This window comes from Pantherophis guttatus, chromosome 5, assembly GCF_059756535.1.
Source record: "Pantherophis guttatus breed Tessera chromosome 5, ASM5975653v1, whole genome shotgun sequence".
Taxonomy (NCBI): domain Eukaryota; kingdom Metazoa; phylum Chordata; class Lepidosauria; order Squamata; family Colubridae; genus Pantherophis; species Pantherophis guttatus.
The window spans coordinates 31,593,225-31,611,744 of record NC_142067.1 but is presented as its reverse complement, the minus strand read 5'-3'; the positions used below and the strand labels follow the sequence as shown (position 1 = coordinate 31,611,744).

At 34.6% G+C, this 18,520-nt stretch overlaps 1 protein-coding gene across 2 annotated transcripts; it reads left to right on the top strand.

The window, feature by feature from the left end:
- The first annotated feature begins 2,824 nt into the window (after window positions 1–2,824).
- Window positions 2,825–15,735, top strand: CLDND1 (claudin domain containing 1). 2 transcript variants are annotated; one of them, XM_034411816.3, is made up of 6 exons: window positions 3,178–3,339; window positions 8,029–8,327; window positions 10,770–10,817; window positions 13,462–13,566; window positions 14,574–14,711; window positions 14,819–15,735. In XM_034411816.3, exons 2-6 carry the CDS (start codon window positions 8,042–8,044, stop codon window positions 15,034–15,036), a joined length of 795 nt encoding a protein of 264 aa, XP_034267707.1. In that variant the 5' UTR covers window positions 3,178–3,339; window positions 8,029–8,041; the 3' UTR covers window positions 15,037–15,735. The 2 variants fall into 2 exon arrangements, with proteins under 2 accessions (XP_034267716.1, XP_034267707.1); XM_034411825.3 differs by lacking the exon at window positions 10,770–10,817 and having other exon boundaries at window positions 2,825–3,339.
- Window positions 15,736–18,520: the final 2,785 nt, after the last annotated feature.

Sequence of the window (18,520 nt, the reverse complement as noted above, 5' to 3'; positions counted from 1 at the left end):
TGACCTTCTCAGAGGACCTTTTTTTTTAGTAATGTTTACTTGCCCATTTTTTTTTCACTTCCATAGCCTTTCTTGACCAAAATATACCCATCTTTGACAAAAACAAACAGGTATATATCTTTACATTTCACTCAGCTGTTAATGTTAATTTCAGTTCTACAGTGAATTACCATAGAACATTTACCACACAATGTTTAACCAGTAGCCTTTTTTTTTTACCTTCTGACTTGATTTACACAGACTTGTTATTTTTGCAGTTATTTTTTCAAACTACTTTAGTATAACATAGATTTTCTAGAAGAAACTATAATGTTAGTTTTTTATATATTTATGATATAAATTGCTGTTGTTTACTTTGTTTTCAAAGTCTCTCCAGGGCTGGTTTAAGTGAGTCACAGCATACAAAGTAACATAGCTCCTAAAAATATTCCCTCTCCCTCAAGCAGAGAGACGGTTGAAACAAGCCAGAGGCAAATGAATAAAAGCAGCTATGGTGACTACTTTTCATCTTCTTGTTCCCAAGAAAATATCTCATATTTCCTTCAGATTGACAGAATTTTGGGACCAATGTAAACTAATGCAACTCTGTGGTAGCCTTTGGATAGATAGAGTCAATGAAGTTTTTAAGTGAGGGATTAATCCATCTGCTAATGCAGCTCTGTGTTAGCCAGTTAACCAATTAGCCAAGTGGTAGATAGAACAACAGGACCATTCTTCTACATTTCTGTTCCTTTCCCTTAAGAATTATAATCTATGGGCCACAAGGAGTCAAGCTTTTCTGTTGCAGCCCCCATTCTTTAGAACAGTTTACCACCCCATATCAGACTACCTCCCACCCTCTTGTATTTTAGGAAAGCCATTAAGCCTGGAATTTAAAGAAATGCCTAAAAATTTTTTTAGTGTAAACAACAACCCCACCCTAGGGTGTGTTTCACTGTTTTTGTTCTTGATGACCTTAGTTTCTTTCTTAGAAACCCATTTCATTGTTATTTGTTATTTTATTATGCTGTTTTTGTATGTTTTATTAAAGTAATTACAACTGATTTCTTTCAAGTAAGGATGTTTAGGATTGCTGGCTTTTAAGAATTGCATTTAGTAACTAAGTGCTAAGAATTTAAAAAAACTTCGTTTTATGGAAATTCTCATCCCCAGCACTGTTTCTTTCTATAGCAGAATTATTCTTAATAACAACAGACAGACATTTGCATAGGAATTTTATTGAGAAAGTTTTAGAACAAACAAACACAATTTCCCCACAACCCTCCCACCCAACCCCCCCTCCCCCTCCCCGACTTCCCAGAGCAGAACACAAGGTATTTCTATTAACTTTAAACAGTAAACTAAATTGCTTAACCAATCATTAAACTAACACCCCCTAAAACAAATTCTTAATTTGCATAGGAATTTTATCTGACTAATTTTCAGCAGAAAATTCTTCTATTCATACAGTGAAAACAATACTCCTGACATATAGTAGCAAATTCAGATAAATTTGATAGAAGAGAATATGCAGTGGTGGGATTCAACCAGTTCGTACCACTTCAGGAGAACTGGTTGTTAACTTTCTGAACAGTTTGGTAAACTGGTTGTTGGAAGAAATCATTAGGGCAGAGAACCGGTTGTTAAATTATTTGCATCCCACCACTGAGAATATGTATAGTATATGTAAATCAGAATTGGAGTCCTTGGTGTTCTTTGAACTTGATTTTTGCTTCTGTTGTCAAAACAAAACAATACAGGAACAAGTTTTTCTTAATGACCATTTTGATTTAAGATTAAAAGAAAACTTTAAAAGCACCATAGTGAACACTCAGGGCTGATTACAATGAAAGCAACATGATGGGGATATAGCAGGGGTGAAATCCAGCAGGTTTTCCAGTTCTAGAGAACCGGTAGCGGAAATTTTAAGTAGTTCGAGAACTGACAAATACCACCTCTGGCTGGCTCCAGACTGGGGTGAGAATGGAGATTTTGCACTATCCTTATCCTAGAGAGGGGTGGGAATCGAGATTTTGCAGTATCCTTCCCCTGCCATGCCCACAAAGTCACGCCCATAGAACTGGTAGTAAAAAAAATTGGATTTCACCACTGGGATATAGCAATAAAAAAATGTTGCCAGGATTTGTGCCATAGTTAGATGCAATTAACATTTTTCTTCTTGATCTAAAATTATCATAGGACAGCCTGAAATGTGTAAAATCAAAGTTCTATTAAACATTATTAGGGAGAAAGGTTGTGTGAAGGCAGTGTGTGGGAACAGGCAGATACAGATTAGTAGTGGGAATCAATAATTTCCTGCCAGCACAGGTAATTTTTGTTAGGGACATCATTTTGTGTCATGATCATGATGCTAAAACAAGAAGTTACATATCTGCATCAGATGTCAGGATGCAAGTATCTAATGGCAAGATTAATGTCCCTTTGCTGGTATGTTTCAGTTTACCTGATCTTAGCTTGTTGAGCCAAACTTGACAGTATTGTTTTCTGCCCACTGGAGGATAGTGCTTAATACATCAATTCATAAGGGAACCACCCTGTGAATGAATATATGTGCAGGCTGTCAGTTCCAAATGGATATGGGGACAATAACTAAAAGGCATTCAGTGCCCGAAAAACTGCTACAACGTTTGTAACCCTAAGCAGGGGTGAAATCGAGCAGGTTCTGACAGGTTCTGGATAACCAGTAGCAGAAATTATGATCAGTTCGGAGAACCGGTAGCAGAAATTTTGAGTAGTTTGGAGAACCAGCAAATACCATCTCTGGCTGGCCCCAGAGTGGGGTGGGAATGGAGATTTTGCAATATCCTTCACCCAGGAATGGGGTGGGAATGAAGATTTTGCAATATCCTTCCCCTGGAGTAGAGAGAGAATGGGGATTTTGCAGTATCCTTCCCCTGCCACGCCCACCAAGCCACACCACGCCTACCAAGCCACGGCCACAGAACCGGTAGTAAAAAAAAATGGATTTCACCGCTGGTTTACAGATAATTTTACATTTAACGATGCCCTCATTTCCTCAGGAGAACTTTACCTGCTTTCCGCAACTCCCTTCCCGTTTGAATCTAACAATCCTGGCAGCGAATCTCTGATGCCCGGAATGCATGAATGCGCGCATTCATAAGTTAACAAAACCAATTATTTGTCCTGGAGCGAACATAAGCGGCTCACTTTGTCTTCAGAACGTGGCAGCCAACAAAATTCGAACTACACTTCCCAGAAATCTTGGCGGCACAGGGGCGGATAAGCGTCTGCGAAGAGGCGCTTCCCGCTCTCCCGGCTGAGCTGCTCTTGGGGGTGGGGGGTGGAAACGACGCCGTGGAGTCGGGAGAACGATGGGAGGTAAGTAGAATTGGGCCCTACCGAGCCCCGATTGTTTCCCCGGTGTTCCAAGGAAAGAATGTGTGAATGAAATAGTTAGGGGGACAGTGTAGAAGAGCACGGTTGGGTCCATTGCAGGGGATGTGGTTGCCTTAAAACGGGACCCTAAAAGAGCTGCAACCTTGTATTGTATCAGGAGTCGCTATCGCTAGATAGGAGGAAGACCGGGACCCCATATTGCTTGGAGAGTTGTCACATACCTCTATGGAAGCCGGATAAATCCTGCGGGTTTCTCCCTAGCCATGTCAAACTGGCAATGAGTTGTATTTATTTCAAGCCCTAAAAGATTCCCTTGAATAGATGTCTTTAAATTTCCTATGCAGTTAATATTTTCAAAATGCCCTCCTGCACGTATTTGCTGAGAACTTTCACTTCATTGCCTTCAGAGATGTAAGGAGAGTGGGATTGCATTTCTGGGAAAGCACAAAACTGAGTATTAAGTGGGTTTAGAAATGGGTGCATTTTGGTTGCCATTATCTTCTGTACTCATCCCGAGGGAAAAAAGCCTTGAAAAATACCATAGAAATGGACGTGAGTATTTGTTTTTCTTATTCAGATAGGGGTGGTGAATTCCCACAAATAGCATGTTTAATGAAAACAAACAAACAAAAGAACTGATGGACTTTGTGTTTTTCCCTTTAAAAGTCCCTGCCCTAAGTTGATATGATCAACTACAGGTCAAATGTCTTTCAATAACATAATGGGCCCTCCTAATCCAATTCTTCTGTAAGTGAAACTAATAGCTTGATTCTTTTTGAGCCTTTCACATAACAAGAAAAAAAAATAAGATCTAGTTCTATTGATATTTTGAAAAAAAAAGTATTCTAAATTGTTCCCATTATATACTTAAATTACATACTTACTAATTGTATTTCCACTAAGAGTGCTCATGTCTACATTCACACCCTTAATGTGGCAAGGAATGAATATAAATATAAAAGCAAGTTTGATTTGATTGTGATGAAAGATTGAGGAAAGATACAAAGAGAGACTAACAATGAAGATGAAAGGGCATGTAAAAAAAGGAAGGAAATGAAACAACAAAAATAAAGATAGCAAGGTTGCAGGAAAAGAAATGATGTGTCCTACATAAAACAATAGATTAATCTTCCAGCTGAGTAACTGGAAAGTAGATATAAAGGAACCTAATGTAAACCTTCTTGGAGCACAGTGAAAATAATACTAAATACCAGAAGCATGTGTTGATTCATGCCAAATAAAGTATAAAAGAAAGATGAAGAGAAACACTATGGATGAAAAAAATGCAGAGGAGAATGATTGCTGCAGAAATGAGAAAAGAAAAATACATAGAAGAAAATGATTGTTGCATAAATTATAAAAGAAAGATACTGTATAATGTATAGATGGGGAAATATATCAGCAAGGAATTTAATTAAGATTTAAGAGAGAAAGAAAATGCAGATTGAGAGGGAGGAGTGAGTTAAAAAGTCTAAAGTGAATGCAATTAAAAATAAAAGATGAAATGGTTTGGGATGAAAAAATAGGAAGGCATATTATGTATGTTTGCTCCCTGGAAGTATTTATAAAGTAGTAAAGGATAAAAAATCTATTTAAAAAATCAAGGAATACTGGAAAGGGTATTGAAAAGAAAGTAAAAACTGATATTAGAATGTTGCATAACAGTAAAACTACAATTGTTGATGGTATAACAGAAATGTTAAAATATAATTCCTCTCTTATTTCTCTCTAACATAAAAAGAAAATTGGATGGAATTAGTTTATTAAAAGTGCTTGGAAAAATATTTGGCAAAATTCTCATTGGCAATAAGACAATTTATTATATTATGGTTGATTTAGAAAAAGTATATGATAAAGTGAAACAAATTTGCTTTGTGGAATAGCTTCTTTAAATATAGCGTTGAAAATTAGTTGCTGAATGTAATAAAAGCGATATATGGTTCTTCCTTTATTACTATGGAAATAAAACATGCATGAGAATAAATGAATTAAGAATTAAAGCATGCTTAACAAATAGTTTAGTTTTAAACATAGAGTAAGACAGGGTGTAGAATAATTCTGGTTATTTAATGCATTTATGAATAATGTATGTGGTTGTGCTCATGTTAGAATTGCATTGGTTGGAGATCTGAATGGGCATGTATTCTTTTACATAGATAACATCATGTTGTTGACTAAAAACCCAAAGTATCTGCAGTGAATGATATGTGATGTGATAATGTGATGCAAGAAAAAGTATACATTGATGCAACAAAGAGTATACGTTTGAGAGGAACTACATTAAATATCAGGGAAGTTGTATTTGACAGGGAAAGTGGAATGAACAATTGCAAATTACATATACAATTCAAAGAGGCAGATCAAATGAATGCTTTTGTGTTTCTTGATAGACTGCTTTCTAACAATGGGGAAATGGATAGAAAGATTTTAAGACATACAAATGCTGATGTTTGTGTTTTATATTCTCTGTTGTGAAGAATAAATGAATGAATGCCAAAAGAAGTTAAAATAGCAGCTTAAGAATATGCTTTTGTTTTTTTTATATATGGAAGAAAGACTTGCTTAAGTCAGGAGAAACTTAAGTTCAGTGAACTGGATGCTATATATATGTAGTAAAATAAGAGCAGAGAGAGTCAAGAATGAGAGGGTGCTGAATGAATTTATATTAGATTCAGAGGTTAGTTATTACTGTGAAAGAAGTGTGTTGCTTGGTCATATTGAGAGAGTGACTCAGGACTAAATTTCAGAACAAATATAGGAAACAATAGTAAATGTGTCAGTAATAAGAGGAAGGCTGAGAAAGTTGTGGTTGGATGGAGATGATGATACTGTCAAAAATCGATAGGTGAAAAGGTCAAGGGAAAAGAACGCACAGTATATGAAGCTCTGTTTGTACTGTCTGGATGTGATGAAAGAAGGATAATTTGCAAAAATATAAAAGTATAGTGTTGGTATAAATACATTTAGGCACGATTTCCCTTTTCTTTGTCTTAGCTTATGCCTTTAACTTCTTTGGGTACTATTCTTATTCTCTTTCTCCACTCTGCATAATGCTACTTACCCAGAAAGGAAGGAGCACACTGAGTACCAAAAGTGGACTGATTTGAAAGTTTGGATTTGGCATCATCATGAGAATGTATTTGTTGATAGCTCTGCTAAATATCAGATGATGGTTTTAGCCCCTTTTTCTCTCTGAGATCTCAAACCACCACAATAAAAGGCATCATACGGAATGGATTCAGTTTATGGTAAATGGTTTGGGGGGCATTTTTTTAACTTAAATCACAGGAGTTAAACACAGTTCAAACAGCTGAGATATAGACTAAAAATCACTAAAGTTATATATTTCAGTTGTGCATAACTGAATATCTCAAGGGGTTGTTTTTGTATCTGCATTTTTTTTTGCAAAACATTTTGCAATGCATTCTTTTTTCACTACAAATCTAAAGCCTGCTCTCTGTACAGTTCTTTGCTCTCAATTAATATGTGAGTCCTGATTTATCAAGGTATTTTAGAGACGACTATGAGCCAGTCCTCAAACCTGAATAGACCAGCTTGGAGCCCTTCGGGCTTTTCAGCTGTATCTATTGCCAATCTGATGGAGGATTCACTCTCAAATTAAGTTTTCATTTCCATCATTGTTGCTTAGCTAACACCTGGAGGCTTTCTGAATCATGTATTTTTGTCTTCTGTTTAATCGGGCCTGAGGAGACTGCTTAGAGACTGCCTAAATAAGTCCTTATAGTTTTCCACAAGATTTTTCAGAAATGGTTTGTCATTGCCTTTCCTAGGACTGTGAGAAGTGATTGGCCCAGGTTTACCCAGGTGCTTTGTGCCTAAAGTGGGACTAGACTAAACGGTCTCCCCATTTCGAACTTGATGCTTTTACCACAAGACTGTCTCTCTTGATCATGTATTAGTAGCATTGTATTTATTCAATTGGTAGTTGACCCATCCCCCCAGATAATGACTTGAGATTGATGAGAAAAACAGACATCACAACTACTGCTGCTTTCCTGTTGAATTATAATTTAAACTCTAAACAGGTCTTCTTCCTTTTTTCTGTTTCTATTTTCAATCTTTCTCTTAATCTCATTTATTAAATATATGAATTTCAATTTCAGTTATTTAGGGGGGTTTTTTTGTCCTGGCCTCCTCCCCTTTTTTTGTTTTTAGTGACTAGGCCAGTCACTCTCTCAGCCCAACCCATCTCACAGGGGTGTTGTTGGGAAAATAGGAAGAGGAAGAAGTATTATATATGTTCACTGCCTTGAGTTACTTATAAAGTAATAAAGGTGGAATAAAAATGTAATAGGTACATACATAAATTAATAAATATTCCACTCCTTCCCCCAGCATCTGTTGTGCAAGGTTTTCAGAATTCTTCTTATGCAAAATTCTTGCTGTGTCCATGGAGGGAGATATTAGCTCTGTCTTATTAGAATACTACCTGCTATACCTTGTTGCCTCTTTTCTAGTTCTCTCCTTTTGATGTTTGAATAACTTTTTTTTTGGACTATTATAACTTAATGTAATGTAAAATTTGAAAATTACCTTAAAGATCATCTAAAAGAGAGTAACTGGAAAGATATGAATATATTTGCTAGCAGTCACGTATTAAAGTTCATTTGTTGATACAGACTTTTCTCCCCTCCCCCCTTTTATTGACAGTAACTGAGATACCATGATGGATAACCGTTTTGCCACTGCTCTGGTAATTGCCTGTGTGCTCAGCCTTATCTCTACCATCTATCTGGCAGCCTCAATTGGCACAGATTTTTGGTTTGAGTACCGTAACCCATCACCTCCTGAAAATAATAGTGAAAGTAAAGCCACTTGGGATGAACTTTTTGGGGAAAATGCAGATGAAAACTCTTACACAGAAGCCCTTTTTCGATGGAATGGCACCATTGGGCTGTGGCGGAGATGCATCACGATGTCTGAAAACTCTCATTGGTACAATTCACCAGGTAAGTTTGCTCTAAAGAGGTTCTGGAATGTATCTTTCTCTATGCTACAGTGTATGTTTTGTCCATGATGATATTTCTTTTTCTAAGTGTATCACTACTTTTTTTAAAAAATGGGTACGATATGGGGAACTGGAAATGTTTTAACAATCTCATTTCCTGCTCAACATTTCATCTCATATACAGTTTTTATAGAAAAGAGTTTAATAGATGCAACTGGCAACTGCTTTTTTTTTTTTTTTTTGCTAACATTGGAAGACAGAAAAAAACAAAGAAGAAAAATAGGTATAGATTTAGGATGTACAAAATATTAGTTAATCCTCAACTCATGACCATTCATTTAATAATGGTCCTAAATTACATTAAAGCCTCTAGAAGTTAATGGAAGATAGAGAATGAATATATAGGATCCCTATCAATAGCTGTTCACCAATGCCTTTTTATTAAGTTCATTCAAAATACTACTTAAATTCCTGAAGGGACAGTTTCTCTGAAGGTGGGAATTTGGACCAGATCAAACAATGGACATTGCTATATTGCTCCTTTGTCTGATCTGTAGTCAGCTAATTAGCTGAATTCTGTTGGCTCTTCCAAACTATGAGACTATGAAGGAAGGAGCCAGGAAAGAAAATTTTATGATGGTGAGTGCTGGTAGAAGGACCTTGAATAATATGTTGTCTTTCATGAATAACATCAAAAGAAGTAAACATCAAAAGAAGCAAACATGACTTTGGATAAGGGCATGCTACTGCATACTTTGTTATATGGAAGTGAAAGCAGAAGAAATATAAAAATAAGTTGAATTCATTGAGAATGGAACACTTAGGTGTATAGGGCAAAATAAGAAGTAGAATGAAGAATGAATGGGAGGTTTAATATAGAGTGAGTGCAAAATTGAGTGAAGTATGAAAGGCATATTTTGAAATGGTTTGATTATATAATAGAATGAATGAGGACTGAATCACAAAACTTATATTAGAAGAGTGACTGGGTCAGAGGAAGGAGAGACTGAAAAAATTGTGGTTCGATAGAATTGAGGACAACCTCAAAAAGAGTAAGACCAGATGTTTAAAGAACAAAAAAAAAAAATTAAGAATGAACTGACCTTGTGAAAGCAAGATTGGTTTTCACTATAGAAGTATTTGCAGAGATATATTTGATAGTCTTGATGTAAACTATTTTTAGCTGTATACTTTTTTCTTGCCTTTTTGTGGCTTAATATATTTCACTCCTTTTCTGTATTTTGTGTAATAGAAATATTTACATTAGGGGAATAATATAAATAAGATAATGTTGCATTTATGATTTTTTAATACAAATGAGCCTTTCAACAATGCTTATTCCATCTTTCATAATAGAAATAACATTGACATTTGAGGAAAAAATTATGTTTGCATAGAGTATTTTGTATAAGGATTGATATATGGTAATCCTATGTTTTCTTCAATATCTAACATTAAAAAGATTTTTCCTCTTGAATATGCCTAAAATTGTGCAGCATCAGGATTTCAGAGATGAGATAATCTCAGGACAATTAGGGAATTTTCTGATAATTGTGGGGACTTCATTGCAAATTCACTTTTTTATTTGTTTTATCACTTGCCTTTTATTCGGAGAGGATGAGGATGATGTATGTAGCACTTCTTCCTTCTATTTTTCCCCACAACAACAGTTTTCATGGCACAAAATCTCCTGGGTTCCAATCCAGCTCTTTAACTACCATGCCAAAGAGGCTCTTGTTGAATCATGATCTGATTATTTCTTATCAAAATGGATGATACTGATAGGTTAATCAACTTGTTTAATTAATAATAGGGTCTTGAAGTTATCTTACTACAGTGTACTAAAATAATCAACTTTCAGATTGTTCAATACTGCATACTTTTCATCGAGATAAATTTTCTTCATGTTTTTTGACAAAGGGGAATTAAGTTATTTTTGTTACACATGCAAAAGATTTTTAGTATAAGATTTGTCTTGGCTAAATCATTGCAAGAAACTTAATTCATTGGTGCGGCCAGTAAGTAACTGAGTCTTCATCTATGTCTTCTTGTTCATAGTCTGGAAAAGAAAGACAAGCTTTCTTACTTTTTCGGTTATCAGTGAATTAAAAATTCTCTTTGCATCTGTAGAAGTAGCTACTCTTATTAAAAGCTGGATTATTACTCCATTAGTCTCTGAAACCAAATGATTAAATGTCTCCTACCAGCTCACCAGTGTAGCGTACTTTAAAACCTGATCAAGGTCACCTTTAATCCTGAAATTCATTAAAGTGTGTTGTTAGAGAAGATGATTGCAGAGTATCCATATCATAGTCAACTTCTCTTCTCAGTAGTTAAGGATTGATCCTGGAGGAAGAATTGAAAGTATTGGCAAGAAGACGATCTTGTTTGTTTGTTTTTAATGCCCATAATTTAACTCTGTAATTACATTTTTCTTTTCAAGGTTTCAATCAATTTCTTCCAAACCTCAACACCACCAGCAGTAAAACAGGTATTTTTCAGTACTTTGTTCAAATCAGTGGAAACAAACTTGAGGACTGTCACATAAATTCATCGTTCTTTTTAGTCCTGTGGTGAGAATCTCGTCTATGACCGTTCTGTTTCTTCATGATTTCAGATTAGGCCAATTCTTGACACAGTGTTTAAAACATTCCATAGAGTTCTATCTGGCATCTTAATAAATAATTAAGTTGGTCCTCCTGCTTTCTTCTCATTATTGCAGAATTATTTTGGAGATTCACAAAATTGGTCTTTATTTCTGGGCACTGAAATCTCTTTCAACATCAAATAAGCATTATATCCATATCTTTTTAGTTTTAAGCTTTCTTCATTTTCTTCTTACCTTCTTTCATAAATACAAATTTGTTGCATTACTTGTAATAAGGCTCCCTACTTGAATTTGAAATTCTTTTCAGTTGTAGTGCTGCTACATCTCAGTATTCAAATAGTATATGCAATTCTGATGTGTAATTTATCTAAGAAAGGAAAACACTCCATTCTTCTCTTGACACACAAACTGGATTGTGTGGATTTTATTCCATCTATCACTGCTAGATTATTGGTATACTTTTCTAAACATTTTTCTACACTTTTTAAAATTACCTGAAATCCATTCTTTATTGTTGGGTTGCAGCCCCTTCTGAATAACACTCATGTCACTCAAATTAATGTTGTTAATCCTACGGAGAATTTGAGACCTATAAACAGGTGTTGTTGTTTTTTTTGCTTTTAATTGGTTCTTATTGTAAACACAATTTTGCTTATTCTCCAAACATTAACACTTTTTAACTTTTTTGTGCAGTTTTTTCCACAGATATGATGTGACTAGAACTCTCTTATCAGTTATTGGTAGGATATTCTCCATGGTACAAGTGGATAGAACCAAAGTCTTGTATTTTGAGAATAGATCGTCCAAAATAAATAGGTCAATGTATTTAATTCAGTTCATGCTGTTAATTTAGTATTACAGTGTGCACCATTTCAAAGCTGTAAAAAAAATAGACATTTTCTTTGAAGTTCAGTTTCAGATGTCTGATAAGTTAAGAAGCCAACAAAAACTGTGTTCAGGTTAGATAAACAGTTGTGGAAATGAAAAAGTTAGTCATATGACCTTTAACTAATTTGAAGATCCTATATATTTAGGCAAGTATCTTCAAAGGAGAAGAAATTCTTATGATGCTATTTTGTTTAGACAATCAAGTCTTGAATTCTTTGTCAAAATATTTTTCTTTCATATTCATGGCTTGTGACAAATATTCTAGAATAGAATTTTGTATATTGTTGTTGCCATAATAGATTTCCTCTTTTAATCCTTCATGCTAAATAGATATATTTAACATAAGAAATGTATTTTGGGGGACAGTACAAGTATATTTGCCTGAGTCTTGTTTCAGTTGTTCTGCATTTCATATCCTGAGACTTCTTCCTTACCCATATCTATTTTACCTGTCTACTGTTCTTTCACTGATTTCTTTTCTCTTTTGCAACTTTTAAAACAAGAAAGCTGATGACTGACTGTTATGTACATTTGTACCTGCTGTCCAGCTGATTATGAGCCGACCCTCCACATACTGTGATAAAATATAAATATTCATAGAATAAAATGAAGTTAAGATAATTCCTTGTGATACATTGGAGCTAGATTTATATTCTCAAAAGTATTTTAGGAAAATTCTAAATTCTTATTTTAAAAATCATGTGTGTTTAAAATTTGATTTTATTTTTAAAATCCAGTTGCTGAATAGATAAGCATAGAAATATATTTTAAGGGCCGATAAAATCTTGGAATGCCAAATGAAAATCCAGGAGTTTACAAGAAAAGTTATCTCTACTTTCAGAAAAACAAATTTTGCATGGCACTAAAACTAATCAAAAAGACAATATTTTGAAAGCCATCAAATATGTTTTCTCTTTTTAAAACGATGGCACCTAAAACTAAATTACATTTAAATCACTGATTAATTCTAGGAATCCTTTCTGGCTTGGGGAGCACAAAAGCAATGTTCAGATTTATATCAATCAATTGAAATAAATTTAAACATTTTTTAAAATTATCTAGCTTGTGTATCTTAAATTTCCAGAAGAGTTTTCTTGTTTCCTTGATTAGCATAATCAAAAATCTTGCAACACTCTAAAGCAGGAATTAAATACATTTGTAACTCTAGGACCATGTAAGACTTTTAATTCATTTCAAGTGGCTTCTGATATGATTTCAAAACTTGTTTCAAGTAATCAATTCAGATCCTTCCTAAGATTCATCAACTCCTGGCAATTTCCTGTGTTGGGGGGAAACAAAAGGATATTAGAAAAAAATAAAAATCAAATGAACAAAGAATGAAAAGAGGATATGAAAAATAGAGAATGAGTGGCTCTGGCCAAATCAGTTTTTTTCAGCATTGCTCACCAAGTGAGATCTGTCCTGAACGTATTACTTTTGAAGGATTGTAGGCCTTAAAATTAAAATATTGTCCATCCCTACCATAAAAGCCATTTCAGACAAATCTGTTTATCCTTATGCCAACTCAAGATAATTTAAAGCAGGAACAAAAGACCTTATCTATTAATATATATGTATAAAAGGCAGATGATCAAACAAAAATCACAGCCTAATAAAAATATCTATTTCATTCTGAAAGGTGAGATGGTCACAAAGTGTGTCAGTTTTTCTCTTTCGGATCAATTCATGGAAAAATACAAAGATCCTGGGAATCATAATAGTGGCATTGATCTGAACCGAACCTGTGAGTATTTTTGGTTCTATTTATTGGAAACAAATAGCTTAAATGTTTTTTTCTCATAAAGTTAAATGGCAAGTAGGCTTCCACCAATGAATATATGTAGTCTAATATTTTCTAAAATGGGCAAAATGTAGGAAGTTGACTAAATCTCATAATCTTTTAGCAATCTCACTGTTACGACTTTAGTCACATGAGAATGAAAGATTAAAGAGAGAGAATGTCTAAAATCTCATAAGATTTTAATATCTTTTTCTATAAGATCTAGGCTTATTTTTATATATATCTTTTTAATGGTATTTGAAGAGGTTATGGATGTTATGTGATACATAGTAGTTTTGTAGTTAGTGGTTAAGAATTTCAAAAATAATGTCATTTTATTTAGCATTTTAGTGCAAAATAAGTCTAGTGTTTTGAAACTCCTGTCAAGAAAATGACACTGTACTAGCAGTTCTGATAAGAACAAGTAGAAAGAGTACCTTACCACGATAGGTTGCTGGTCTAACTTCCCTATCCTTTGTGAAAGAGATGGGTGAAAGGGTATTGCTGCTTCAAATAATTCTGTGAGTGCTTCAGGATGCAAAATTTAGGGTGAGGCTGAATGGGCAGGAAGGATAGCTTGGAAAGCCAAAAATCCTCCGATATCGCTGTATTACCGGTATATCAAACAGTGGCAGAGGTGGGTTTCAGCAGGTTCTGACCAATTCTGGAGAACCAGTGGCAGAAATTTTGGGTAGTTCGGAGAACCGGTAGTAAAAATTCTGACTGGCTCCGCCCCCATCTATTCTCTGCCTCTCAAGTCCCAGCCCAGCTGATCGGGAAGAAATGAGGATTTTGCAGTAACCTTCCCCTGGAGTGGGATGGGAATGGAGATTTTACAGTATCTTCCCCCTGCCACACCCGCCATGCCACGCCCATCAAGCCACACCCACAGAACCGGTAGTAAAAAATTTTGAAACCCACCACTGAACAGTGGCATAACCTAATGATGCTCATTTGTCCATTTCTTTTAGATCTCTGGCGCTTGCAATTTCTCCTGCCTTTTGTCAGTTTAGGACTCATGTGCTTTGGGGCACTTATTGGAGTCTGTGCTTGTGCTTGCCACAGTCTCTATCCTGCCATTGCCACTGGAGTTCTCCATTTCCTAGCTGGTGAGTCCTCTTGGGGAACATCATCTGTTTGAAACATGGATGCCTTAATAATACAAGGCAAGTGTTTCCTGCTCTGATCTAACTGTTGTTTGATGATTTTTCACCAGGTTTGTGCACACTGGGTTCAGTTGGCTGCTATGTAGCTGGAATTGAGCTGCTCCATAAGAAACTACCTCCTCCTCCTGTGCAAGGCCAATTTGGCTGGTCCTTCTGTCTGGCTTGTGTGTCAGCACCTCTGCAGTTCATGGCCGCTGCCCTTTTCATCTGGGCTGCACGCACAAACAGGAAAGAATTCACACTTTTGAAAGCATACAGAGTGGCATAATAAGTTCCTCGTTTTTCCTCAGTCTCTTATCTTCATAACTTTTTTTTAAACTTCCTTGCTGTTTTTATTAGTTATTTATCTGTTTCAGAGGATGCATGCTTCTAATTACATTCAATGAAATGGCTTGGAACTAAAGAGACTTGGAGGACAGATTATGAGAAATTGCTTTTTTCTTGCCAGAGATCTATAGGATTTCAACACATTTTTAAAATACATCTGACGTAATTATATTTTCACATCTAAACTTTATCTGAAAAGCAAACTAATAGGATCCTTAAGGGAATGAAAGGTCTTGATGAAACTAAAATGAACAGAATGTGTATCGGATAAGTGAAGACCACATTTTTCACAGTGGTAAATACAGTCTACTTAAAGGTTGTGACATAGTTTTGTTCCCATTTTCAGACCTATTACTATGTCTTTTTCCATCCAGATTTGATCCAGATTGTTATAAAATGGCTGACAACTGTGGAATGTTTAAGTATTGTGAAATGATTACCAAGATTATGTGTGCATTTCTCTTTCTTGTAATAGAAGCATCCATAACAAGTTTTACTTTCTAATTTGACAAATATATCTGTATATAAATCTGACTTTTTAACTATTTTATTTATGCAATACTACATTTTGTAGAATTATTATTCATGTCATCTAAATGAACAATTTTGTCTTAAGAAAATAAACCTGAGCTAAGACTCATTAATTTTTCTGGAGTTGTATGTGACTGATGATAGAAGAAAATACATGTGATATAACAGTTAATTTTAATGCACTTATTAAAATTTTGGCATCCATCCTTTTCCTTTTCAAATCATATGATAAACATAGCAGGAAAATGAAGAGTGCATTGATTTTGCTTCAAATGATAAAACTAAGATTAGAAAAGATACACATTGAGTAAGAAAATTTATACAATGCTTCCACGTTTGTCAATATTTGCACCAGAATCCTTACAAATAAATAGCTACATTTAGGATATATCTTGCAAAGACTCTGTCCAGCCTTGCAGCTTGAAATTAAAATAACTTTTTCTTATTTTATACAGAGGACATAAAACGTATATGTGTGTGCAATAAAACTTCTGTAAAGTACAGTGTGGGAGAAAGGAGAGGTGGAATTATTCCTTCTTGCTGAAGAATTCAAAAATGCTAAGTCATATGTTTCAAATACATATTCACAGACATCTTTAATAAAGCAGTTAGTTTTGCATGCATTCTGAGAGCAAAGAGAATGCTATTGAAGTTTTCACTCTGGGAAAATTTGATATAGTAGAGAAGTGTTTGGTTCTCATAATGAATGGCAACTCTAGTTAGCTTTTTAGAGAAAAAGCTTTTCATTTTATTGAAAAATGAGTTTGAATTGAATTTTTGGTAAATAGCATTATATCAGCCTCTTATTTTTATTAGTTGAAACCTACTGTTCGTTTTTAATTGTCAGAAGTTTATCCTACTTTACTTCAAAATAGATGAGATTAATAATTTGCATACTTTAAACTCCTCTAGCCTGAGGCACAAAACATAAGTGTTCTAAAAATGAGAGCGTGTGTTGAATAAACATTGCTTTGCTGTGTTCTAGAACAGGTTTCCATTCATTTGAATATATGAATTTAGGCAGAACAGGAATGGGCAGTTTGTTTAAAAAAAGAAGACAGCTTGGAATACTACAGTATAAGATTTTGGAAATCCTTTGATATAGAATATTTTCTATGTAAATTGAGAAATATATTTTTTTTCTCCTAAACTATAGAAAATAAGGCTGTGCATACTTTGATTGGAAAGACTCCTTCAGCAGTCAAAAATTAAATCGCAACGTGTTGCTTAAAACACCCCGATGAATACTCATTTCAGGATTTCATTTCACAAACCATAAACAGCATTTTCTCACAGACACTTCCTGCCAATTGAAGTGAAAGAACAGATCTAAAGAACATACAGAAAAAATGTTGAGACTTTGGAAAAAGTTCAGAGAAGAGCAGCTAAGATGATCAAAGGCCTGAAGACCAAAACATATGAAGAACGGCTACAGGATTTGTGTTTAGCTAGTCTAAAGAAAAGGAAAATTAGTGTTGACATGATAGCAGTATTCTAGTACTTGAGGGGCTGCCTCAGAGAAGAAGGCATCAAATTATTCTCCAAAGTACCAGAGGGCAGGACAAGAAACAATGGTTAGAAACTAATCAAAGAGAGCAGCAACCTGGAATTAAGGAGAAACTTCCTAACAGTGAGGACAATTAACCAGTGGAACAGCTTCCCTCCAAAAATCGTGGGCACTCCATCACTAGATGTTTTTGAGAAGATTCTAGATAGTCACTTATCTGAAATTGTATAGGTTCTCCTGCTTGAGCAGAGGGCTGGTCTAGAAGACCTCCAAGGTCCCTTCCAGTTCATTCTTTCTAATTCGTAACTTTTAACATGTTAGTACCATCACTTGTTGGCAGTTTATAATATTGGAGGCATTACTTGTTATTCAACCCTCCAAGTTTTTGTGTAATATTTCTTTTTTTTTTTTTTGCTTTTTCAAGTTTAACCCTGGAACATACTTCTGCCTAGAAATGTATAACTAAATTGTGACTTAGACTTTAAATTGACTAATATGCTATCAATTTCGAAAGCATGTGAGTGCATGCTTGTTTATTTGTTTAATTTATCTTTTGAGGAACCCTTAATTGTTAAAATATTATAAACTCATGAATGTATTCTAAGGGAAATAATTGGGGAAGTCACAAAAGTCAAAATGTGAATTCATTTGCATGATTGTGGTTACCATCATGAATTTTTCATACCTCCCTCCCAGACATCTTTGATTAAAACTGATTTCCCCCCCAAATATTATGTTGTGGGATCATTTATATTCCACTGTTAAGCTATTCCTTCTTTATTGATTATGTGACATAAAGTCATTATTTTTTACTGACTACATAGATAGTTTTTCTTCATGATGATCTGTCCCTTACCTAAGACAGATGTCATGATTTTCTTTTTGATACATGGAATCCTTGATGGATTACTTTAAATTATCCAGAGAGCCATATCTTTCTTTTGCCCCTTTAGCAACTACACATCAGTAAGTTGAATTTTTTATGTGAAATAATTATTTTTGAAGCTAAATTAAAAATAGGATATGCTTTTGTAATTAAAAATTCCATGCTAATTTCCACAAAGAAGAGTTGTTCATTTAAGAATTCCATAATATGTAAAGGGAGTTTTGCGAGGGGTAAATTGGTCAAATATTTAAATGAGTTTAAAGCATTAATTGGAACTCTGAGTACAGCAAATATGTGTACAATGTTGGAACACAAAAAACAATTTTAATTTTAGAAGGGTGAAATGGGTGGAGATGCCTTGAAATAAAACTGAAACGTTGCTATTGAAGCTCTGTTGGGTGGGTTGCTCAATAATCTACTGACAAGTGTATGTTTGTGGTATTGTGGTACACTTTATGATATTGGGAATTGCTGGTATTTTCGGTAGCAGAGATAATGCAT